The sequence below is a fragment of the Nasonia vitripennis genome (assembly GCF_009193385.2).
Source record: "Nasonia vitripennis strain AsymCx chromosome 3 unlocalized genomic scaffold, Nvit_psr_1.1 chr3_random0006, whole genome shotgun sequence".
Lineage (NCBI taxonomy): Eukaryota > Metazoa > Arthropoda > Insecta > Hymenoptera > Pteromalidae > Nasonia > Nasonia vitripennis.
Genome location: NW_022279625.1, coordinates 1,018,846 through 1,046,486, shown reverse-complemented (window position 1 = coordinate 1,046,486; position 27,641 = coordinate 1,018,846). Strand labels below are relative to the sequence as shown.

At 40.5% G+C, this 27,641-nt stretch overlaps 1 protein-coding gene across 2 annotated transcripts in view; it reads right to left on the bottom strand.

Annotated features, from left to right (window-relative positions):
• Positions 1 to 229: 229 nt before the first annotated feature.
• LOC116416720 (serine/arginine repetitive matrix protein 4-like) overlaps positions 230 to 27,641 on the bottom strand; it is a 38,564-nt gene continuing 11,152 nt past the window's right edge. For both annotated transcript variants that reach the window (XR_004227056.2, XM_032601815.1), the window contains one exon: positions 230 to 488. Coding sequence is in view for 1 of the 2 variants with exons in the window: in XM_032601815.1 (XP_032457706.1) it covers positions 335 to 488 (154 nt within the window). In the remaining variant the exon portion in view is untranslated. The remainder of the gene's footprint in view (positions 489 to 27,641) is intronic.

Sequence of the window (27,641 nt, the reverse complement as noted above, 5' to 3'; positions counted from 1 at the left end):
CGCACAGCGTATGCTCACTCTCGTCCCCCCCTCTCTCTCTCTCTCTCTCTCTCTCTCTCTCTCGCGTCACTTCACGAAACCCGTGCATTTTTTGCTCCTGGCCGTTACGCGAAGTGTATAGTTCCTCCACGTCTTGCCTAAACGCATTAATTTGTAACTTTGTATTAACTCTGTTTGTCTCTTTAGGATGTCTGTTGAAGGCACATGTAATGGTAAAAAAATTAAAGAATTAATGCAGCAACAGTCTTCTGATATATTTAAGCTTACTTTAAAAAACAGTTTTTATTTGTAGTAAACATAAAATTAATTATACAAATATTTTTATGATAATAAGTCAACTAAACAGGTGCAAAGATCCGCAACTTTTAGTTTGACATGAGCTAACGCTATTAGTTGAACATGAACTATCTGTACTGCTTTTCATGCTGCTTTGTGAAGAAACTGGTGACGGTGTAGGTCGATGATACGGAACTGGCCTTTTTCTGGCACTGAAAATATTTAAACAGTAAGAATAAATAATAACTCATTATTTTATTTATTAAATAAATTTATTAATTATTGATAAATTTGACCATCATTTAAAAAATTATATGAAAATTCGATTAAGATTATTGACTCAATAATAATATCACATTACTGAGAAGTTCCAATAAAGGAAATGCCGCTATTGTGTAGTGTACATGCACAGCTGTATAAGCGTATTTGTGACACACACACAACTCCGGTACGCCGGTCCAACTCCACTACGTCAGTCCCAAGCCCGGGGCCCCACCACACAAGAGGTGGGGAAGGAGTAGCAACCTCGTTAAAATAACAAAGGATCATCTGGCCCAAATGACAGCACCTTGTTAAAGGGCTCCTTACTAGGATACAGGATAGGGGAACAAACCGCGAATATAAATCAATTATGGACAGTGAGTTAATTAAAGCACTGCCCTAAACGGGTAATGCTTTACAGCCCACTCCCGACGTTGGTTCCGATCGGGTGAAAGCCCCGGTGGTCGACGCAGGCTCCATGAATGTTGGGGGGAGCCAATTAACTCAAACAAGACAAGAGGTTATAGAGGTAGGTCACTCGGCCCTCAAAGGAAGATTAACCTCAAGTGACGCATCAGGATGTGATGGAGTCATAAACAGGGGAATGCACGAGATAGGGTCTAAAATTCAGACAGCAGATCGTGCGGAAGAAGAATTGATGGACAAGATTCAGAACCATCTGGACAAGATGGATGCTATAGTAGGTCCAGCCTAAACATTCACAAGAGTGTTAAGGATGACATGAGGAAAGTCATGTCTTTCTGGAAACGGCTCATCAGCGTAAGAGAAGCGTCGAGAAAGACCAAGTCTAGCTTTGGACTGATGATATCTAATAGCTCACGGACCTCGCTAACCTCAGAAGAAAAACGGGAGGTAGAAACGCCAAGAAAGAGGAAGGAACTGTCTCCTACACAGAACGAGACCAATAAAAAAAAAAAGAAGAGAACAAGACGCCAAATCATGGCCAGAGTGCGGCACTAGCGACGACTTCCAGCACTACTCAGTGCCCACCGCCCACAACCGGGATATTATCACACTGGCAGAGGGTGGAAACAAGAAAGAAAAAGAAGAAAATGGAAAAAGAAGACGATAAGATTAACAATGGTGTTATAGATTAGAAAGGCACTAGAAAATCGAAGCCGCCAAGGGCAAGACCAACCCGACCGGAGGCTCTAATCATAAAAGCTACCGACGGGAAGTCCTGCGTTGATATCTTCCGAAAGATGAAAGCAGATCCAAAACTGAAGATGCTAGGTGATAGCGTAAATAGGATACGCAAAACGGCGGTTGGTGACCTACTTTTGGAACGCCAACACACATTGGAAGGGAAGGCAACGGAACTTCGACAAGCGGTGCAAGAAGTGCTAGAAGAAAGTGTCACTGTAAGAACCCGACAAGATGTAGAGGTGTTTAAAGTAAAGGATCTTGATGTTCTAACCACTAAGGAGGACATCGTGGAAGCTCTACAGAGGGAGTTTCAAGATAGCGGCTCAAATGCAGCGGAGGAAACGGCAGTTAAGTCTGTGCGCAAGGCATATGGCGATATGCAGACGGCGAACATTCAAATGCCAGCAAAAATGGCTCAATAGATGATCTCAAAGCAGAAAATCAGGATAGGCTGGGTAGTATGCAGAATACGAGAGATAAAGCGGAATGCACGTCCACTATGCTGCTATAAATGTCTAGGATTTGGACATATCGGCAAAAACTGCACAGTAACATAGGATCGAAGCACGACTGTTACAAGTATGGAGTCGAAGGACATAATGCAAGAGATGGTAAAAACAAACCGAGCTGCATTCTCTGCCAAGAAAGAGAAGCAACAGAGAAAAGTGACCATGCTGCTGGTAGCTACACATGCCCAGTATACCGAGCGGCGGAAGAGCAGTTAAAGAAACGAAGATAATGAAGATAGTGCAGTTGAACTTGAATCACTGCGAGACAGCACAGGATTTACTTAACCAGTACGTTCATGAGACGGAGGTCGACGTAGCCATTATATGTAAACCATACAGGGCTCTGGACGAGACATCGTGGGAAACAGACGACACTAGCAAAGCAGCGATCTGGGCATGTGGGAACGTGGCATTCCAGGAAAAAATGATGACCAGCGAGGAAGGATTTGTTTGTGCAAAGATAGCAGGAATACACGTATACACCTGCTATGCTTCGCCTAACGATCGAACAGTTCGAGCGGCAGTTAGATCGACTCGTGCAGGATATTGCAGGAAGAAAGCCAGTAATTATCGCAGGCGATTTTAACGCATGAGCTGTAGAGTGGGGCAGTCAAAGGACTAACCAAAGAGGACGAGTACTGCTAGAAGCATCTGCTTCTGGACTTGGTGTTAGTTAATCAAGGTAGCACTAACACCTTTAGAAGAGGAGATGCAGGATCTATTGTAGACCTGACCTTTGTTAGTAGTTGCCTTATTGGCTCAATTGACAAGTGGACCGTGAGTGAACACTACACAAATAGTGATCACCAGGCCATAATAATGGAGGTAAGAAAATCAGAGCAAAGATCCAGCGCGAGTACAAGGACCAACAGAGTCAGTTGGAAAACGAAGGATTATGATAAGGAGATGTTCCTACTGGCACTGGAAAAATTGCAACTCTCGGGGACGGCGAACAGCAAGGCGGAACAGGTGATGGGTAATATCACACGAGCCTGTACCGTGGTCATGCCGAGAAGAGTGCCCAATTGTAGACGACCACCAGTATATTGATTCCTGCGGACAAGAAATGAAGGACGCTAAGAGGAAGCTTAAGAAGACAATCCGCGAAAACAAGCGACGGTGCCTTAAAGAATTACAGGATGAGGTCGAACAGGACCCTTGGGGTCGACCTTACAAAATAGTAATGAAGAAGATTAAAGGAAGCTACGTACCCCCTCCAAAATACCCGGAAATATTACACCGGGACCTCGGGAAAGATCCTGGAACGCGTTTCGACGACTCCATAAACAAAGTCACTCTATGGTCTTTCTAAGATTTTCCCTAACACCTCTTCTCCGAGAGAGGAAAAAAAAAACACACACACACTCATGCGGGGATGCCGATACCCCGTATGTGGCGCGTCCGGGGTGGCGGATAGGGGAATGCTCATCGGCTCGTCGAGGTCTCCTCAACCGGCCGAAGGGTAGAGCAGAAATCAAATATGCTCCGCGGACCAAACAGGCTAGGGGAAAAAGCCCCAAAAATAAATCAAACATAGATAGTGAGTTAATAAAATTACTACCCCAAGCGAGTCAAGCCACAGAGCCCAGTCCTGTATACCCTTCAACTGAAAGTAACAGCTATTTCTGAAACGGAGGCAAATAACGAAATCATTCCAACAATAACCACAGAGGAATTACTGGCTGCGTGCAAAAGAATTGGGAACTACAAGGCTCTAGGCCTTGATGGCATACCTAATATTCCATTGAAACAAGCTATGCAGGCACGCCCCGATGTCTTTGTACACCTGTACAATTTATGTCTCGAAGAAGGGACGTTTGCTAAGAACTGGAAAAGGCAACGCCCGGTGCTACTACCAAAAGGAGATAAGCCACCTGGAGAAGCTGCCTCATACAGACCACTCTGCATGCTGGACACCCCGGGCAAGATTTTAGAGCATATAATCGGCGTTAGAATGGAATAAGTCATTGAAGAACCAGGTGGACTAGCAGAATATCAATAAAGCTTCAGGAAAAAATGCTCCAGTCTTGACGCCGTAAGCTTAGTATTCAACACTGCTTGAACTGCAAAAGAAGGGAAAAGATGGAAAGGAGGAGCCAAGAAGTACTGTGCTATTGTTACACTGGAGGTTAAAAATGCGTTTAACTCAGTCGGCTAGGGCAAGATACACGAAACACTACGGAAAAAAGAGGTACCCGCATATACAGGGTGATTCTAAAACAATACAACATTTATATACCATCGTGATCAGCGTAAAAAACTGAGTCTAAGGGAATTAATCCGGAAAATTTTCCTCCACTTTTAACTTTCCCAGTCAAGAAAGATAAATCCCCCCATCACAGCGCCCAGCGGAAAAGCGCGTGATGGGAAATGAGCGCGGCGGCCGCGGCGCCGTTACTAAGGAGATTGGCGGCGGCGAACGGAGTAACAAATAGAGCCGAAGAGATCGAAAAGTGCAATTCTTTCGCAAAGTCTGACGATCTGCATGTGCGAATGATTTTCGTTCAACTAATTTTAATAAATTTTCCAGACACTTAATTTCCAGGTTAAGTCAGAGAACGGCGAAAGCCTCGATTTCGGAGCATCTGCTGCAGTTTTCTTTCGCTTATATTTGCGCTTTTTGGAGCAGCTGCGGCTGTGTTTCGCGATGTTCAAGCCTTATGATACTGACAAACGGCACGAGGAGCTCGATCTGCGTCGAGACCCGGATAATACTTTTTTTTGCGTAAATTCAGAAAACGGCGAGAGCTGCCCTTCGTCATACTGGCAAATCGCACGAGAAACACTTTCCGCGGACCTATCAGCGGAACTTTATGCGGAGCTTTCGGCAGGACGTTATGCGGGCCTATCAGCGAGACTATATGCGGGCCTATTAGCGGGACTATGCGCGGTACTTCCTGTGGGACTTTATGCAGGCCTATCTGCGGGACTTTATGCGGAGCTTTCTGCAGTACATTTCGCGGGCCTTACAGCGGGATCTTATGCGGAGCTTTCGGCGGAACTTTATGCCGGCCCATTAGCAGGACTTTGTGCGGTACTTCCTGCACGACTTTTTGCGGGCCTATTTGCGGGACTTTATGCGGTACTTCCTGCGCGACTTTTTGCGGGCCTATTAGCGAGACTTTATGCGAAGCTTTCGGCAGGACGTTATGTGAACCTATCAGCGGGACTTTATTCGGAACTTTAGCTATAAGCCGAAAGCTCCGCATAAAGTTTCGCTTATAGGCCCGCGGACAGTACAGCCGAAAGCTCTGTCGTAGGAAGAAAACAGAAAAAACTATTGTGGTTTTTTCTCCGTTTCTTCACACAACTTGCCTCGGGAAAACCGATACAGTCAACATCAATCTATTTTTTAATATCCACCGAGGGATTGAGTCAGCGTAAAATTATTACTCTCACTACAACACTACTTTGCTTGAAAAATGTTAGAAAAAAATAACAAATGTAGAATAAAAGATCCTTATCTTCCACACATATATTCCGTAAAAAAACAATGAAAATATGTATATTTAAAAATGAGTTCATGTGCTAGGTGACCCATGATATTTTTTGGAACATTTTGCTAAAAAAATGCTTAAAAAAAAGAAATATAAAATTATTCACGGTAGAATAAAGGATTATAAACTTTCGCACATAGATACCGCAAAGAAACACAGAAAATTATAGATATTTATAAAAGAATTCATGTCCTACTTGACCCCAGACATTTTTTCAATAAACATTATGCTTAAAATTGCTGAAATATAGAGTATACTGTACAGCAAGTTTAGACTGTAAGGTATAGTGTAGCGTGCGAGAATGAGTGAGCGCGCTGACGAGTGTGTGAGGCACACACATGTAAGTATCCCTTCTCCCGGTATGCGTGTGAGTCACATGACCACAAGCTGTGTCGGGACTATATGATTCTCGCATATTGCTCTCTTGGATTCGAGCCGTCGCTGAGTACACATGGTGTACACGACGAAGCAGTAGCTGTAGATAATTATATAGAATAAATATACTATTAATTATTGACCATAAATCCTCTCCGTGTTAAACCTCATTTTCTCATCAAAAATATGTTTAAAATACGAGGAAATAACAAATTTTTTACGGTAGGATAAAGCGTCCATATTTTCTGCAAATATATACCGCAAAAAATATATAGATATGCTACGAAACCCTGAACATTTTTCTAATCAACATTTTGCTTAAAAAATATTTTAAAAAACCGCTGCCGACTCCAATAACAGTCTGCTTTCGCCAAGAGATGTGATGATTAAAACAATCGTTTGTCTTTAATAAAGTGATTCACAGCTTATCAATTAAAATATTAAAAACTAGCGAGACTAACAATCACACGAGTGTGGAATCAATTTTCAAACCTCGATCGAACATTTATTTTTGTCAATACTAGGGGTATAAAATGCGATTTATTACACGCGGTGCGTGCAATAAATTTTTGTTTAATTATTGTAATTTTTGTATTAACATATAGATTCATCACAGAAATGAAATTTTTAAATGATTTTAATAAACATAGTTTTAATAAAGATAGTTTTTATAAACATTAACGGTAAACATTAGCACAGTAGTGTACGTACGTACATACAAACATGAATATATTCTAACTGATGTAAAAAAATATAATTTTTTTTATACACTAATCGTGTAAGATTATATGTATAAAAATGCCAAATAAAAATTATCAGATGTGGTCCAGATTACATGATGCTAGGGATAATCATGATAAGAAACATGAAAGAGATATGATATACATATGTATATCACTATATATTTACGCAAGCGAAGACCTGTGTTTACCGAAGGCCGAGAGCTATCCGAGCGCGCACCTGAAGGATTAGTCTACCCTGTTTCGTCGCGGCGCAGCGGTACTCATACCGATACGAGTTAGCCGCGGTGCTCAACTCGTTACAAGTTTTACTGGTGAATTATCTGTTTTGTTCACTAAATTTTAATGAGCAACAAGTTTTAATATATTGAAATATTAAAAATGTTTATATTTTCCAATAAAATATGTTAATGAAATGTTTAAGTGTTTTAATATATATTAAACAATATGAATGCTTTTATATGCTATGCACTTTCATTACATATTTAAATCAAATAAATATAATAATGGATGTGTCGACTTGTGTAAATATTTTTTACTGTGCATATCATAATTTATTATTGGAAATAATATAAAAAAAGTTATAATATCAGACTGGAATAATAATAATAAAATTTATAATCATAATAACACAGCCAGTATCATAACTATCATATGTAATGCATTTTTTGATATCTTTATCAAGCAGTTATTATCATTGTTATATATAAAAATGACAATAGCAATAATTTAGCCAAACAATTCGTACATTATTATTATTTATTTAGACTTTACAATAGTGATAACTCAAACAAACAATTAGCAGTATACATAAAATTTATTTCATTCTTTTTATTTTTGAAAAATTTAATTATTTTGAAAAAAGTTTCGAATATACTATATTTTTTGTATATATTTTCGTATCAATATATAATTTTGTTCATTTTTTTATCGTCTAATGAATCGTCATTGTGTTGTAAAACTTTTTACTTGGAAATAATTTAAAGTTATTTCTTGCTGTCGCTCTTGATAAAGCAGCATATAATTGACTATGACTAAATACTAGAGTTCATAAATAGATCTCGACTTTTTCAAAAGTTTGACCTTGAGCTTTATTTATAGTCATATAGTAAAACTTAATCTTATCGTAAATTGTCCTGTTATTATACGAAACGGTATTTCATTTAAGGATGGACTTAAATCGATTCGTGGCAATATTACGATTTTACCAGAATACTTACCAGTTATGATTTGTCCAACTAATAAATATATTTTTATATTTTTGATAACAATGTTCTATTACAAAGACTTCCATTGATATCTAAATTTTTTAAACAACTAACTATTGCCCTCTTATTGAAGGGGACACAACCTTTAAACTTCGAAAAAATCGATATTTTATTTTTGCTTATTTTGGCAGGAAATTTTCCGTATAACACGCTCCTGAAATCTGTTTATCAAAAAAACAAAATTTCCGCAAAGTTATAAGCAAAATAATAAAAAAAAATTTTTATCGTTTTTCATAAAATTGCGTGTTTTTATTTTTAGTCTAATTTTTTTTTTAAGTGGCATTTAGAACTCGAAAGTTCATCGCCTCATCTACGCAAGCCTTCCACGCTGCCCTGCCTTGTGTGAAGCCCACCCAAGATGCACCCCTCCGATCGACACTCACCCGTCCTATTTCTACTAGATCCGCTTTTACGTTGTCCTCCCATCTGCGTCTAGGTCTACCTAGAGGTCGCGTTACCATCGGCCTGCCCTTCATGACACGCGCTGCCGTACGGTCGTCTCCCATTCTCGCTACGTGCCCTGCCCATCCCAATCTGCGTGATTTTATTATTCTGTTAATATTTCGTGATGAGTACAGATTGTGTAACTCATCATTGTGTAGTCTCCTCAATTCCCAGGTTTCCTCATCTTTCTTCGTCCCGTATATTTTTCGCAAGACTTTATTTTCAAATACCCTAAAACGGTTGTCCGCCTGCTTAGATTAGATTAGATTAGATTAGTTTTATTTTGCGTACATTATATTGTACGATTATAAGTTTACAGTGTTACAGGTGAGAAAAGAAGAAAAAAAAAACAATACAATAGATAATAGATTGAGGCATGTTTAAAGTATTTGTAGTGAGAGAGTGAGGCGATAGTGAAAGTGGAATGAGCGAAAAAGTAGGTGTGTGTGTGTACGTGGACTGTGTACGATTTATGTGTTTTCGAGTTGAAAAAAGTGATCCCTAGCAAGTTTTTTTAAAGTGACGGTGGATAAAGTGTTTCTGATGTGTAATGACAGGTTATTCCATACGTATGAAGCGCTGATATGGAACGAGTTCCTCAGCGTCTCCGTTGCGAAAGCAGGAATTTCCAGAGGTGTCACGTCGCCCCTCACAGGCCGGAGTGTGACACGGAAGTCAAAAAAGGACAGTACGTATGATGGTAGGACCGAGTTAAACATTTTACGTAAGAAACAAGCTGTGAAGTACTTCCTGCGTCCGGCAGTGGTTAGCTACTGCAGCTCCCGCCTGTACAGGGAGATGTGCTCATCTCTCCTTACACCATAGATGTACCGAATTCCTGTGTTCACGGGCCTCTGTAGTTTTAAGTCGAGTTCCTGCATCAGGTCACAGTATACAAGAGAACAGTAGTCGATGATCGGAAAGAGGAGTGCTTGCACAAGATGCTTGCGCAACCTGAGATTGGTACTCTTTCTGAAAAAGTAGAGCCTGTACATTAGCGAGTGAGCACGCTTACACACTTGTGTAACGTGCTTTTTCCACGTGAGTTTACAGTCAAGGACCAATCCCAGATTACGCACAGAGGATTCAAAGCTGACCTGGACACCCCCGATATTAATAAAAGTGTTAGCTGTTGAGGGAAGTAAATTTATGTAAGGGGAGCCCAGGACAATTGCTTTGGTTTTATTAACATTGAGTTTAAGCCTATTTTGCGCAGCCCAGCCCATTATCCTCTCAGCATTAGCACTCAGCACTCATCTTGTTTGATAAAGAATCGAGCTCCTCGAGGTGGCATTGACTAAATTTGCAAGTCATCCGCATAGATAAGGTGGGAAAAATCGGAATCAAGGCAGAAACCGATGTCGTTGATGTACAATGCAAACAGCAAGGGACCTAAGACGCTCCGTCTTAAATGCGGGACGCCGATGTTAAGACACAGCGGAGAGGAGCGCTCGCTATTGTCACCAACGACGGCCTGCTATATCCTAGTGAGATATGAGACAAACCAGCGATTGACCTGCATAGAGAAGCCGAAGGTGGATAGCTTTCTCAGGAGCCGGACGTGACATACAGTGTCAAACGCCTTGCTAAAGTCAAAGAGGAGGAGAAGTGTCACTTTCTTTTTGTTTATCCCGACCCTGACATCATCAGTTAGCTTAATTAGGCCAGACTGAGTGCTGTGGCCAGTGCGGAAGCCTGTTTGAAAGTTGTATAGCAAGAGTCTTGACTCAAGGTATTGTGAGACTTGCCTATGCACCAGCCACTCCAGGGCCTTGGAGAGAAAGCAGAGAAGTGAAATCGGACGGTAGTCAGTCAGGGCTATTGGTGAGTTGAGTGCACGCACAAGCGACAATTTCCAGGCAGATGGGAAACAGGGTTCGCTCAGACAGATTGAAAATATGGCTTAGTATCGGAGCGAAAACTGGCAATGCTTTTGAGATGACAACCTGAGAGATTCCGTCGCTTCCCCTGGCCTGAGTGTCGAAGTACGATACTGCAGCCAACACATCCGATTCCGTTATGGTGCTGGACTCGAAATGCTCCGGGAGGTCAAGACTTTCCAGGGTGATGAGATAATCCTCAACAGCAGGAGCTAACGGATCATTGGAGATCGAGCTGAAATACTTGTTGAGTTCATCTGTGTTATAACGAGATGGTGAAGGGGTCTTGGTGGCAGAAATTACAAGTTTATCCAGCTCTCTCCAGATCTCGGCAACATCAGTCAAGGTTGACAGGCGTGAATAGTAATAATTCAGCCTGGCTTCCTCGACTTGTTTGTGAGCATTGTCTCTAGCTAGCCTATATATGCGGAGATCCGAATCGAGCCTGGAGTTCTTGAAACACCTGTAAAGTCTCTCTCTCTCTCTCTCTCTCTCTCAGATACAAGGTCACGAAGAGCAGTGGTGAACCACGGGTGACGCTGTCTTCTTGCTGTCACAGTCCGTAATGGGGCGAGATGACTGATGGCGTTAGTGAGGTTAGCGTTAAGTGTGGATATGCATTCGTCGAGTGATGAAGAGGTGAGGGATGACCAGTCACATGCGCTAAGAGAGTCCCTTAGCTTCTCGGCTCTGATTCTTTTAAAATTTCTGTAAGAGTATGTGTTAGGTACATATCGTGGAATCTGTACGTCGAGAGTGGCCGTGATGAGGTCATGTCCGTTGATGAACAGTTAGTTTGTCTTCCAGTATGACGGAAGGCGATCCTGCTCATCGATAAGACACAGGTCAAGCCAGGTATCAGAACCCTGTTTGTGGTGCGTGGCACCATAGGGAACAGATGAAAGGGAGTTTTCATCAATGAAGGCCTTGATGAGCTTGGCATCTTCAGATGAAGTAAGTTGGTCAGAGTTGAAGTCTCCCATTATGACCTTCGTGGAATAGTTGTGCATGTGGGTTGTTAGTTGGTCTATGAAGTTAGAGCCTTGGAAGAATGGAGCATGAGGTGGACGATACACAACCCCCACGAAAATAGGAGAGACTCCCTTTGCCGATACCTCACAGAAGAGATATTCAGGCTTGCCTGGCTTACCAGACCATTCACCGTCAGATCATGAAATAACGCTAACTGTCAGAGATTTATGAATGTAGAGGGCCACACCTCCTACGTTTCTGCTTCTGTCTCGTCTGTACAGTAGGTAGTCGTCCAGTGAAGGGATGGACGTTAACTTGTCGCTTAACCAGGTCTCAGTAACAGCTATTACGTGGAATGGAGAGCGAGTGGATAAGAAAAGCCTGATCATCTCAATGTGACCCGTAAGCGAGTTCGCATTAAAATGACAGACTCGTAGACCTTCGGACAGAGATACCTTAGAACTAGATGAAGACGTGGCAGATGAGCTTAATGGTGGGTGTAGTGGAATGATGTGTGTGTGTGTGTGTGTTGTAGCATCAGTGTTGGACGATATAGGCAGCGGGCGGAAACGGGGCTAAAATAGTCTTCAGGTCGGCGTCGGTGTTGATGATGGTAGCACGCTCGCTGTCATCGTTGTAGCGCATGTAAAGTCTCTCTTCTCTGACGAACGTTCGGCAGCCCTGCCTCTTCTTGGCCTCCAGCCTAGCCCTTGTACGCAGCTTATGGACGTCTGAGGGGAGCAGCTCGATGATGTTTATGAGCCCTTAATGGTCAGGACTCAGAGCTTTAGCCTCCTCGAGCAATACAGCGTCCAATTCGCTGGTGTGTAGCTTGCATTTCCGGGCCTTGGCGATGACGATCGAACGTGCAAGCGCACTTGAAGGTAGGGTAACGGCTAGTGGTGGCAGTCTGCCGTCCCCCCGGGCGGAGCTGTTTGTAGCATCAAGCCTCCCCATGGTCCTAAGGATGCTACTTCTCTTCTAAGGACCGTGGGGTCAAGCGCGTTTACAACTGAGAAGTCGAGGAGATACAGCGGGGTTTCACGAGTATAATGCAAACCACACAGTTCGAGGTCTGCTCCTGGCGCCTCTTGACCTCGCCCAATTCACTGCGTAGGCTGCAAATCTCCGCAGTGTTGGGCACAGTGCTGCCGTTGTCCTGCTGCATCATCGGGCTCCTCGATGACAGATCTTGGATTTGTGCCTGCAGCTCAGTGATGGTGGACTCAGCATTGTGTATGCAAGTTTTGAGTGCAGGCAGCTCATCGAGGGCCTTGAGTCGCTTCTCTAGCGGACCCAGACACTGCTCAATTTTGGAAATCCTCTCCGACACGAAGTTCTGGGTCTTGAGGGCCTCCATTTGAGCATTGCGTAAGTCGTCCAGTGCTCCGCGAATGTCCCTCAGAGCAGCCTCAACGGACGGCGTAGGTCTTGTTGTTATTCCGGCCGAGCGTGCTGGTGAGGGATTTCTCGACGTATTGGCTGATGGTGGTGCTGACCTCGTCTTCTTGTTCACCAGCTGCTGTTGTTTGTTATCCCTCTCCTGTTCCGCCTACTGCTGTTGTTGCAGTTACTCCCGTTGCTGATGTTGTGGCGGAGGTGGACTTAGTCCTCAGTTTGGCACCCTTGGCGTTGCTGTTGTCTGCACATGAGGGACAGGCTATAATCTGCCGGTCGTTTACCACGATCGTTTTGATTTTAACGGTCTTTTGGCACCTGACGTGGTAGTGCAGACCACAAAATTCACACTTCTTGGGCTCCGTGTGCTGTATAGGTTGTTTACAGCTGCTGCATGACTGAAAAGGCACTTCGACACTCTTCTCGCCGTTTGTACTCATTTTTCGTGGATAACTTACTAGCAGTCGGTAAGGCAGATATTTGTAGGAGGATGATAAGTTATCGACGGAGTGAAAGAGTAGGTGTGACTCTTACGGCTAGATGGAGAGTTAGTGGAAAGAGCGTGAAAGTACCGACCTCGATCAGTGTGAAGTCGCCTTGAGAGTTCTCCCACGGTGCAGCCGATGTCGCCACGATGTTGATTGCGGAGAGAAAGAGACGCCGTGCAAGTGAGGAAACCAGCCAAGCCAAGCGAAGCAGATTTGTAGGTTAGGAGCCGTGTAGAAAGTTTGTAGTAGAAAAGATGACAGAGGAAAATGAGCGAGAGAGAGAGAGAGAGCTTAGTGAGAGCCCACGTTTTGCACCCGTACAGAACCACCGGCAGTATTATTGTCCTGTATATTCTTATTTTAACGTTTTAAGACGAAAGCCTCGACTCAAGTCTCATGTTTATTTCGACATTAATCTCGTTTCTATCATTTATGGTCGTACCCAGATACCTGAATTCGATATTTTTAAAATCACTGAACTTTACACTTTTTTAATATCTTCACTACTCTGCTTTGAGACAAACACTTCACTTTTTTTCTTTGTGGGGTTATAAGCTATAAGCTATAACCAAAAACACTGCAAACACTACTCAGATTAATTTAAAAACACTTTTAAAAATATCAGTTTTTTTATGTATTATAACATCAGCTGTGTTTATTTAGTGGAAAACACATCCCAGGACTATATCAGTGTTTTGAAATATTTGCTGTCTGCTAGCAGAACAGCAGGAACAGTCGCTCTATCCTTCTCCGACACATTGATTCTAACGTGCCCACAGGTGGCGCGTGGGCGCGCGATATTTGAATTCAAATAAATGTTCCTACGTTTCGATCGGAGCCTTATATAAGAAGCGAAACTAGAAATTTATCTCGAAAATAACGCAAAAAAATCTTATCAATACACTCTAATTGATTTACTAAAATATGTATGCGGTGCATAATATACGTATATACTACGGTAAAAAAATAGTATTTTCAACATTTACAATAACATTTTTATTCAGATTGAATTTATATAACTTAAAATTAAAATTATTAGTCGTATTAGACTAAAAAACTACGTGTTTTAAGCACAAGGGCTTCCACAAAGCAACGTGGACATCGCCGGACGGGGCCACACAGAACCAAATTGATCATTTTCTCATGGAAAAAAGACGTCATACTAACGTTCTCGGCGTAAGGGCTCATAGAGGGGCAGATAGCGACTCGGACCACTTCCTAGTAGTAGCCAAATTAAGAGCTAGATTAGTAGCGAATCAAAGTAGTAAGCGAACAAACAAGGTAGAAAGCTTCGATATTGAAAAACTACGGGATAGAACAGAGCGAATTAGGTACCAGATAGAAATTAATAACAGGTTTCAGGCACTTGAAGAAGCAAACACATCGCCGGAGGGGAATGACGAACTGAATAGCTTATGGGGTGACATAAAAAAAACCGTAAAAGAGGCCGCGAACAAAGTACTGGGTAAAAAGAAAAAGCCAAAGAGCAAATTATGGTTTGACGAAGAGTGCGAAATGTGGTTTGAAAGGCGCAAAAAGGCTAAATTAGATAGCTTACGCAATAGAAGCGATAGGACCGTAGAAGAGTATCTAACGTAAGGAAATAGGCGGGCGCGATCTACAGAAATAACAAGCGGGAGTATCAAAAGAATCTTATAAGAAGAATAGAAACTAACAGTAAGGAAAATAACCCCCGCGAAATGTACAGAGGGATTAACACCATCAGAAAGGGTTTAAGGAGTAGAGCGCAATTGATGAAGGATGAAAACGGGGATCTCATAACAAATGACAACGAATTACTGTCGCTGTGGGAAAACTATCTTGATAAATTATTAAAAATGCACGAAAATAGCGAAGAATAAGGGGACAAAATTCACACTGCTGAACTCCACGTGTAGGAACCGAGCTACCAAGAAGTAGAGGCCGCGATTAAAAAACTAAAAAACAACAAAGCAGCGGGAAATGACTCTATACCAGCTGAGTTACTCAAGTATGGGGGCGTCGAGCTTACTTTTAAAATCTATAAACTAGTATGTGCCATCTGGAAAAATGAAACAATACCCGAAAATTGGAAGGAATCTATCATTATACCGATTTTTAAAAAGGGGGATAAGACAGACTGCAATAACTATAGGGCTATCTCACTTTTAGCAACATGCTACAAAGTTGTGTCAAACGTAATACAAGCTAGATTCACTTCATTCGCGGAAGATATAGTAGGAGATTATCAGTGCGGATTTCAGCGCAACAGATCGACGAGCGATCAAAGTTTACCATAAGACAGTTGTTAGAGGAAAAGTGGGAATTTTGCGAAACCATACACACCAACTATTTATAGATTTTAAAAAAGCGTACGATTCTATTAAGCGAAGCAAAATGTATCAAATTCTAGTACTTCTCGGTGTACCAAAAAAACTCGTGAGATTGATTCAAATATGTCAGAACGGAAGCACGGGAAAGGTCCGAGTAGGTGGTAATGTATCAGAACCCTTCATGATACGCGATAGTTTAAAACACGGGGATGGGCTCTCTACGGTGCTGTTCAACTTAACGTTAGAGTATGTCGTTAGAAAAAAGCAGGTTAGCCAGCTGGGCGCAACGCTTAATGGAACAACGCAGATACTAGGCTACGCAGATGATTTTGATATACTGGGGGATTGTAGGGAAACGGTAGCAAGAAACGCGGAAATCCTCATAAAAGCGGCGGAGTATACAGGGTTAGAAGTGAGTGAATCAAAAACAAAGTACATGATTTTGGATAAACTAGGCATCTGTAGAGGGGAGGGAGATCTCAGAGTTGGGAATTTTACATTTGAAAAGGTTAGCGAATTCAGGTATCTGAGTACGACCATAAAAGATAGAAACGAGATTAATGTCGAAATAAACATGAGACTTGAGTCGAGGCTCTCGTCTTAAAACGTTAAAATAAGAATATACAGGACAATAATACTGCCGGTGGTTCTGTACGGGTGCAAAACGTGGGCTCTCACTAAGCTCTCTCTCTCTCTCTCGCTCATTTTCCTCTGTCATCTTTTCTACTACAAACTTTCTACACGGCTCCTAACCTACAAATCTGCTTCGCTTGGCTTGGCTGGTTTCCTCACTTGCACGGCGTCTCTTTCTCTCCGCAATCAACATCGTGGCGACATCGGCTGCACCGTGGGAGAACTCTCAAGGCGACTTCACACTGATCGAGGTCGGTACTTTCACGCTCTTTCCACTAACTCTCCATCTAGCCGTAAGAGTCACACCTACTCTTTCACTCCGTCGATAACTTATCATCCTCCTACAAATATCTGCCTTACCGACTGCTAGTAAGTTATCCACGAAAAATGAGTACAAACGGCGAGAAGAGTGTCGAAGTGCCTTTTCAGTCATGCAGCAGCTGTAAACAACCTATACAGCACACGGAGCCCAAGAAGTGTGAATTTTGTGGTCTGCACTACCACGTCAGGTGCCAAAAGACCGTTAAAATCAAAACGATCGTGGTAAACGACCGGCAGATTATAGCCTGTCCCTCATGTGCAGACAACAGCAACGCCAAGGGTGCCAAACTGAGGACTAAGTCCACCTCCGCCACAAGATCAGCAACGGGAATAACTGCAACAACAGCAGTAGGCAGGAATACTCCCAAACAACAGCAGCCGGTGAACAAGAAGACGAGGTCAGCACCACCATCAGCCAATACGTCGAGAAATCCCTCACCAGCACGCTAGGCCGGAATAACAACAAGACCTACGCCGTCCTTTGAGGCTGCTCTGAGGGACATTCGCGGAGCACTGGACGACTTACGCAATGCTCAAATGGAGGCCCTCAAGACCCAGAACATCGTGTCGGAGAGGATTTCCAAAATTGAGCAGTGTCTGGGTCCGCTAGAGAAGCGACTCAAGGCCCTCGATGAGCTGCCTGCACTCAAAACTTGCATACACAATGCTGAGTCCACCATCACTGAGCTGCAAGCACAAATCCAAGATCTGTCATCGAGGAGCCCGATGATGCAGCAGGACAACGGCAGCACTGTGCCCAACACTGCGGAGATTTGCAGCCTACGCAGTGAATTGGGCGAGGTCAAGAGGCGCCAGGAGCAGACCTCGAACTGTGTGGTCGCTGTCACGGGTTTGCATTATACTCGTGAAACCCCGCTGTATCTCCTCGACTTCTCAGTTGTAAACGCGCTTGACCCCACGGTCCTTAGAAGAGTCCTTAACAAAAAAAGTGGTATCCCCGATAGGCCTAATCCACTTTAATAAATCAACATATTTTTTTCAGATTGAAAGTTTTTACTCATATTTGTCTTATATTTAGCATGTATATATATTTATTTTTAAAATTACTATTTCTGTTAAACTTTATAACTCGCTAACTAAAGTTCAGAATATTTTGAGACAATTAATGATTTTATGAGATTATGAGGATCCTGTAGTATTTAAAATATTGAGGTTTATATTTTTTCATGAAAATTATATGATTTGATATTGTGACAGGTGCTCCTTATGTAAAATAATTAAGATTGAAGAGTATTTTTAGTCATTAATATACTGTATTTGAACAATATTTTATCTGTTTCAACAATAAATTTTGTTGAAGGAAGCTACGTTCCAAAGCATTGGCAGCGGTTTTTATCTATGTGTTTATGAATATAAAATGACAAATGATGTATGTATTCATGAATATCACAAAATGTAATCTGCAGATTTGGTCTTGATGAAAGGGATACTGCAAATAATTATTTCTGCAGATATGATCCTTTTTTTTAAAGCCATGTGTTTGTTAATATGAAACGACAAAAATCGTTACGTAATAATTTTCTTATAATTATTAATATTGTTACGAGTAAAGAGTGCAACAAAAAGTGACGAACCTCTCTGGCTTGCAAGACAGACGTTCTGTCGTCATGCCACAGCCGCCACCGCGTTGCACTCTTCTACTTGCTCTCTTATAGTCATTAGACACCCGTGACGTGTATCCACACGTGACAACATTGAACAATATAAATTTCTTTAAATAAACTATAATTTATAATCAAATAGATGTTTTAAACAAATATTACAATAAATTATATACTTTGAATAATGTATTATATATGTTTATTATAATATCTAAATATATTTTATATCTTGTGCAAAGAATGAGCAAAATCATAAATATGAAAAAATCAAGTAAATTCTTCCTAAGTATATAAAAGAATTATCTAAACAAAAAGCGGATTTTCATCTAATATAAAAAATAAGATGGTTGTACTTTTCAAAATTATTCATTCAATGCTTACTTGCCGTCCCGTTGTCTTATGGTCTACGATGTATATAGAGTAAATCAGATGCATACTTACTAAAAACAATTTATTTATGACTTAACGATCAATACCCACATAAATATGAAAATGTATCGCCTTTTTAATCAAAACAGATCTTAAATCAAAATTATCAAAGTAAAATAGTACATTACGATACGTGTGTGACTTAAATGGTTCTTTTTTACACGGCGTAGTTAGCGCACGAGCATAGCGAGTGTGATCAACACGGTTTGAAAAAGGACTACTTTAACCACAGATAGGCGTGACTAAAAAGCGGATTTTAGCCATACTGTACCATAAATAATATTATGATTTCAAAACTACTTACTATTTTTTCAAATTATTCAATTTAGCTTTGAGATTTTTTCTTTGCAACAAACATGGTATATTTGAAGTTTTTTGAAACAACATCCTGATAAGAGCTCCTTAGATTATAATGAAAAAATATTGTAATTTTAATTAATATTATCTAACAGATTCACACCATAAAAGTAATAATGCCAGTGTTTCATCGATAGGCTATAAGACAACGGGACGGCAAGTAAACATTAAAAGAATAATTTTGAAAAGTACAACCATCTTATTTTTTATATAAGATGAAAATCCGTTTTGTGTTTAAATAATTCTTTTATATACTTAGGAAGAATTTACTTGATTTTTTCATATTTATGATTATGCTCATTTTTTGCACAAGATGATATGGATTAGTTTTAGAACATTCAGATTAGATGTGAGAGAATCATGAAACACAAAGCAGATTTTAACCTTGAAGTTATAGTGAGATTGATTCTTCTTGGAGTAAGTAATGATTTTTGTTCGTGTCTGATTTTTAAAACTGATTTCAGTACATTCAGTAGCGTATATTGATAAAAATACAGAAAAACTTTTGTAAGCTATAAACATTTGACAATTTCTTTAAGGATCGCATAATTTTTTATAGGAGAAATCATAATTATATTACTAAGATACAGAATGGTGAGGATAGGTACAAAACTTATAGTTGCCAACATTTTGCCTTGTAAAAGGTGTTTTTTTGAACTGATTTCATAACCTTTTAATGAGTTTCAAATATTATAAAGAAATGTTTAAAGGAAAATTCAATTCGAATTACAGCATATAATAGTTAAAAGTTTAGGTTTGATTTTTACAAAATCTACTACACCTGCGCACTAAAATGCTTTAGTTAATACTTTATGCACTTTGTCTTCAACAAGTTTTAATAACTTTATTTGTAAAAAGAGCAGTCGGTTTTGAGTTATTGTTAAAAAACCACATTTTGACCATTATTATTTTCAATAATGAATAAAAAAAGTATTTGACAGCTGGAAAACCAAATTATTTGTAATAAGCTGCTCGATTACAATTCAATATCCAGTTGAAAAATTTTAGGGACACGATGCTAGGAGTTATATTTTTGCAAAAACTGCTTTTACGCGAAAATACATCAGATGATAATTTATGCATTTCAATATTTCAAGCAACCTTTAATCACGATGATTTTTTTGTAGGTTCAGTAGTTTTTGAGATATTTTTAATAAACCATGAATTCGCCGTTATTATTGTTAATAACAAACAGAGAAACTATTTGCTAAAAGGAAAACCAAGTTATTTTCAATAAGCGCTATAAATATAACCATATCGCGTTGAAAAATCCAAGGGACAATTAAAAAAACACAGAAAGGAAGCTGGCGTCTGAATTAGTATATAAATAAGACTTCTCTATCTATATCTGCTGAATTCTGATTGGAATATTGACTGTTCTACTGCTCGATCAACTCAGCTGGGCTTGCACTGAATGATTATCTTCCGGGAATAAGAATATTTTGGAACTACTAATCGCTTTACTCGCATTAACTGATCAATTAACTTAACCTGATAAGACATGAAGCGGCCGTTTTTTCATTCAAAATTATTACTGTTGAATGTACAGCAATCAATCTTCTTTACATCTATAATGCAACAGATGAGTCAACAGGGCATATGATTTAAATTATTTTATATTTGTAATATCTATCAAGTAGCCTTTGTAATAATTAAAGAATCGTATGTATATTTATAGCTATGACTGACTGAAAGAAAAAAAAGTGAATCGGAGAGGCGAAAAATTAATGTTTTTCGCAAAATTAATTTTCAAACTTAATTATTTTATAAACAAGCAATTTTCTAACAAAATAATAGAATAATTAGAAAGATCTTATGAAAATCTTTGAAATTGTATACTCATACATAAATATCAACAGAAGATCGAATAAAATATATACAGAATTCGTAAAACGTAAATAGGTTATTTAGCAAATTCAAAGAATAATAGGTCGCGGCGTGCTTCTGATGGCACAGTGTATAAAACTTATACTTGCTATCGGACCGCTACCGCGCACCTTGATATATTCTCGCGAGCCGTGCGACTGCACACCCCAAGCTGATGAAATTTTGAATATTTTAACTTTTTCATCAGTTATCTATAGTCATCCCTATTGATAAATCTCCAATGAAATATCTACTATTATGTATATCCCTCTATTAGGTTTATTTCAAAAATAGATGCATTGAAGCATTTTGAGCAATATTTTGATTTTAAATTATTAGGCATGAAAATTTCAGGTGAGAATATCATAGTGATTTTACAATGAATGAAGTTTCTTTTGATTATTGCCAACTGAATTTCATCTATTTATAAAATTTCAAAAATCTGTACGTAAAATCACTGATAGAGTTTTGACCAAAGATCTCTCTTAAGAGTTTTCAATAAGGATTGTTAAAATAGTATATTTTGATACAAGGGCGAAAACTCGCTTCGCTCGGCCGACAAACATTTCACTCGTATAGAATCAACTTTTTGCACGGGTATCAAATGTTATTTCTTGATACAGGGTACGGAAAATGTGCTAAAATGCTAAAAGAGTTTGAAAACATTTTTTAATATTTAAAATTTATTTCCATTTTATTCTATAATTTAAAACCCTAAAATAACTCGCTACGCTCGGGTGCTAACTGCGCCGTGTAAAAAAGAACCATTTAAGTCACACGTATCGTAATGTACCATTATATTATTATAGCACAGTGTGGCTAAAATTCGCATTTAAGTAACGCCTATCTAAGACTTAAGTAGTCCTTTTATGCACCGTGTTTATCACACTCTTTACGCTTGTGCGCTAACCTTACGGTGCAAATAAGGACTAGTTTAGTCACGAATAGGGGTGACTCGCAGATTTTAGCAGTCTGTGTTATAAAATTTTATATGATGCTAGTGACTTAATGGTTCAGTTTTACTCGGCGCTTACGTATCGTAATCTACTATAAGGTATAGTACTGTTGCTACGTGCCTAGTCAAAATGAGCGCGCTTTCTATTACTTGATTATTCACGATATTTGCTTTACTTAAGAAGCTGCATCAATGAGCGGACTATGGTATTGACGAAGATGACAAGCACCACGGGCCCCGGGTTGGAGCCTTGGGGAATGCCAGATGATAGGTTTAAGAATTCCGTTGGCAAGCCATTTAGGTCCAAGACTGATTGCGATCGGTCAGACAGATATGAGTGGAACCATCTGATGACATTCTCGAAGTTCATCTCCCTCATCCTTCGTAATAGGACTGTGTGGCTGATAGAATCGAAAACTTTCCGAAAATTGAATAAGATAACGATGGTAACTATGCCTTTCTCTATGCCAATTCATATGTCCTCGACTATTTTTATTAATGCAGATTGCGTGTTAAAGTATTTTCTGAACCCAGATTGGTAGCAAGTGAGAAGATTGTTCGTTTCGAGCAAGTCCATTAACTGTATTGTCACAAGTTTATCGAATATCTTGGCAAAATGCGGCAGATTAGCTATAGGACGCGTGTCCGAGGAGGTTAATGGCTTTGCAATTTTATTTAATGGGATAATGAGTGACTTTTTCCAGCCGGAGGGGTAAATTCCCGAGTGCAGAGAATCGTTATAAATGTCAGTCATCGTTTTCATGACATAACCAAGGACATTTTTGAAGTAGTGTAGTGATAAGTCGTCACTGCTGCGCCCTTTAGCTTTTCCTAGATATTCAGTAGCAGTTTGAAGTACTAGAGAGTAGTCGAGAGGTACGAATTCAACCAGAGGGATTGCTAAGATGTTTTGTAGCTCATCCAGCGAGCATGGTGGATGACATGTGGCAACGGACGCATAAAATTCGTTTAACTCCTCGGCTTTGAAATTACTAAGGGGAGTATTAGTGCGCGGTCTGACAATTATAAGTTTGGACAGGAATAGCCATCTTTTTGCATGGTCAGTGATTTGGCTTAATTTATCGTTGATAAATTTCTCGCGCGCAAGCTTAATATTAATCTTTAATTCTTTCCGAAGAGAGAGAGAGAGAGCGGGCTAATCCTTCAGGTGTGTGCTCAGATAGCTCTTGGCTTTTGAATCATCAACACGACTCGCGACTTCGCTCGAGAGTTATTTACCGGTATGCTGAGCCCAGCATGTAAAGGTGTGTGTGTGTGTGTGCCAGCGCGGAATCCTGCCTACCCTGCCAAGTAGTGTGATTGCAGCGATTGTATCCAGGGTCAGCGACTTTGTACTCGAGAGGACGAAGGTATGAGAGCGCGCAGTATCTAAGACTGTACGTATGAGTGAGTGCACATATGCGAGGGTGATATTGCGCGCGACCTTCTCGGCGATAAACTAGTATTTCGATGTCTCCGTCCCGGGCGCTTTCGGCGCCCTCGACTCCAACTCGTGCTCAAATCTCACCCTCGTTAGAAATCGCCTCCCCCCCCCCCCACCCAGTTGCACAATATACTATTTGGGCTCAAACTTAAGTAGGATTCTTTGTACACCTGTAGTTTTGGTATGAATGCAGGGATTTTGATTTGAATGTTTAGAAAATGTTTTACAAACAAAGAGGTGCCAGAATAAGCAAAAAAAAATCAGTTTATTCACCGCCAAATTATTTCTAAGCTTTCAAATTAAAATCCCTAAATTCATACCAAAACTACAGGTGTACAAAGTATCCTCCTTGAGTTTGAGCCCAAAAGAACCATTGGTTTACTTGGAATCTTACGGACAGGGAAAAAATCCACAAATACTTGCACCAAGTGCCACAATGGGCTAGCAGAGATAATAGAGGTTTTAGCATGGTAAAGTTAATGGTATTTATACTAAATATCACTATAAAAAATTTTAAATTATTAACTTTTATTTTGTTATTTTCACTCAGAATTCTTTTTTTCAGGGTATAAAGGTGTTGTGTTCCATTAAATAAAAGTAAAAATTAAACTGCCTATAATTTTTTTACCACGTACCCTGGCCTTACAAATTTATTTAAAGTTATTTTTGCAATATTATAAGTCAACATATCAAATTTCATTAGTATCTTAACGGTATTTACTTAACGGCGGCTCTATCTTCAAACGTACAATAAACTAAATGATAAAGTTAGACGTATTTCCCAAAAATACTTGTCCATACACTTCTGAAATATTAATGCAAAGGCAATGTTGCAACTCCAGGGATATGATAGCATATTCGAACTGGTTTACTTTAATCATAGTAATAATATATTATAAAAGTTTTCTTTGCCATTTCTTAGGCAGAATGTAAAGCTTTTAACCTACTTCATGGATAGTTCTGATAAATTCAATCTGCTTATCTTGTTTTTCAGTATAGAAACTGCCCATTGTATTTGGTTGAGTGATAAAGCTGAATTTCACGTGACTTATCGCGGTTTGAGGTTAGAATTGGAAAATCGTGGCTAGTAGGCTTGAGTTCGAGTTTTTTGTTAAAGGAAATATGGAAGCTTTAGCAAATGCTAAACAAAAAAATTAATAATAGTCTAATTAACTTTTTCTTTTGGTAGAATTATTCATTAAACTTTATATAGCAGCGCTATGCTATTTATATTAATGGAACATTAAATTATAACAAACTATTCGTATTTCAAAGCTTATTGACTATTGACAATTTCATTTGAAACAATGATTCTTTGAATAAAACACTATTGCGCTCCCCTGGTAGAAATTAATATCAGTTTAAAGCTACTCCATACCTCATATTACTACAAATGGGCTGCATGTAGAGACGCAGGTGATATGGAAATGGAGGTTGATGCAGACAGGAATAAGAGAGCTGCATGAATAACGCAAAGGCATGCGCACTTGGATCGCCTTGGCAGCAGAATCGATAAACTGATGCAGTATGTCAGGGGCAGACACAATGTGTACAAGCAAATTAAAGACCTTGCCTGAACCATAAAAGCGAGCTATAAGAATCTCTGCATCGCAGAAGATAACTTACTGCAATGCCAGCACCCGGGAACACAGGGGAGGGAAACCCAGACAACATCAAGTCTCAGATCCCGGAAGGCGGGTACAACGGAGGAAGTCCCAACTACTCCACAGGACAGAAGTGCAGGAAACAAAGGAGCAGATAATCAAGCTGAAAAGACAGCGTGGCAGGAAGTCGTCACAAGAAAGTCAAAGAAAAAGGAGAAAAAGACAAGCAAAGAGGATAAAAGTGTCCCTATCGTTGCAAACCAGAACAGGGCCAGCAAGAATGGACAGAAGCGGGCAAGACCTCAGAGGGAAAGAGCTATGCAGACATTTTGTCCAAAATTAAAGCGGCTCCGTCACAACACACTGGGGAATAGCGTAAATAGAATACGCAGAACAGTTGCAGGCGAGCTTAAACGCGCAAAAGAAGTCAAAACCTCGGACTTCCAAGAAGAAGTTAAAGCGTTACTAGTGGAAGGCGCAACAATAAAAGCACTCCGGGAAGAAGAAATCATTGAAGTAAGGTATCTGAATATGCTTATCTCAAAAGAGTATGTACTAGAAGCACTACAGAAGGAAATTGGCGAGGAGAACATCATAGAAGTCTCTGCGATAAGATCTCTGTGAAAGACGTATGGTGACACGCAGATTGCAGTGATACGGGTACCAGCTCAGATAACGGCTAAGATCACTAAGCTACAGAAGATCAAAATAGGATAGGTTAACTGTAGAATCCGGGTGGCTAACCACAAAAACGAGTTGCTTAGGTGTTATAAATGTCTAGGTTTTGGCCATATCGGTAGAAAGTGCACAGTCATTGAAGACAGAAGTAAGCTTTGCTTTAAATGTGGAAAAGATGGGCACAAAGCAAAGGAGTGTAAGAACCAACCCAACTGTGTACTCTGCAAAGGAGGCACAGGGTGAAAAAGTGAACACGCAGCTGGTAGCTATGCACGCCCAGTTTACCGAGCTGCAGTGGAAGCCACTGACAGACAAAGAAAATGAAAGTAGAGCAGTTGAATATGAATCACTGCGCGACTGCACAGGACCTACTGAGCCAGTATGTCCGCGAGACTGGAATCGACATAGCCATCGTCTGTGAAAAATACAGAGACCTGAACAAACCATCGTGGGATATGGACAGTACTGGTAAAGCGGCGATATGGGCATGCGGAGACGCCCCTTTCCAGGAAAAAATGAGAAGACGTAATGAAGGATTCGTACGCGCTAAGGTCGCAGGCGTACACATTTACAGCTGCTATGCTTCACCCAACACGTCAATAAAATAATTCAGACAACTGTTGAACCAAATAGTACAGCATGCTGTAGGAAGAAAACCGGTACTGAAAGCAGGCGATTTCAACGCCTGGAGAGTAGAGTGGGGCAGCCAAGAAATGAACAAAAGAGGACAAGCGCTATTGGAAGCATTCGCCCTTCTTGACTTGGTCTTAGTTAACCAGGAATAATCTTACACATTTCAAAAAAGAGACGCAGGGTCTATCATAGATCTTAAGTTTGTCAGCAGCTGCCTGATTGGCTCAGTTAGATTGTGGATGGTGAGCGATCATTACACAAACAGTAACCACCAAGCGGTAATAATAAAATGAAGAAAAAAGAAGGATTATGATAAGGAGACATTCCTGCTGGCTCTAGAAGAAATACAGCTTTCTGGATCTGCGAATGATAAGGTCGAGCAGGTAATGCCGGACCGGAGGCTCTAATCATAAAAGCTACCGACGGGAAGTCCTGCGCTCATATCTTGCGAAAGATGAAAGCAGACCCAAAACTAAAGATTCTAGGGGATAGCGTAAATAGGATACGCAAAACGGCGGTTGGTGACCTACTTTTGGAACTTCAACGCACATCGGAAGGGAAGGCAACAGAATTTCGACAAGCAGTGCAAGAAGTGCTATAAGAGGATGTCACTGTAAGAACCCCACAAGATGGAGAGGTCTCTGAAGTAAAGGATCTTGATGTTCTAACCACTAAGGAGGGCATTGTGGAAGCGCTACGTAGGGAGTTTCAAGATAGCGACTTAAATGCAGTAGAAGAAACGGCAGTGAAGTCTGTGCGTAAAGGCATATGGCGATTCGCAGACGGCGGTCATTCAAATGCCAGCAAAAATGGCTCAGCAGATAATCGCAAAGCAGAAAATCAGGATAGGCTGGGTCGTATGCAGAATACAAATGATAAAGCGGAATGCATGTCCACTTCGCTGCTATAAATATCTAGGATTTGGACATATCGGCAAAAACTGCACAGTAACACAGAATCAAAGTAACCACTGTTAAAGTGTGGAGTCGAAGGACATAATACAAGCGATTGTAAAACAAACTGAGGTATTAAAGGAATGGGAAAGTTGAGGACTTTTCAAAGTAAAACAGTAGTATAATAAAAATTTTGAAAATTTAGAAAAACGTCTACATGCAGCAGTGGTTAGGTGAAAAACCTCTGCAGCTTCTAGGTGAGTTTGCCCCTCCCCCCCCCCCCCAAATCCATGAAGCCAGCGTCGACCACCGGGGCTTTCACCCGATCGAAATCGACGGCGGGACTGGGCACTGTGGCTTGACCCGCTTGGAATAGTAATGCTACTATCTCATTATCCATTTTTTATTTATCTTCGGGGTTTCTTCCCCTAGCCTGTTTGGTTCGCGGAGCATATTTTATTTCTGTTCTACCCTTCGGCCGGTTGAGGAAACCTCGACGCGCCGATGAGCTTTCCCGTATCTGTCACCCAGGGGACGCGCAACATACGGGGTATCGGAATCCCCGCGCGGGTGTGTGTGTGTGTATGTATACCGTAATATTTCTGGAACTACTCCGTCA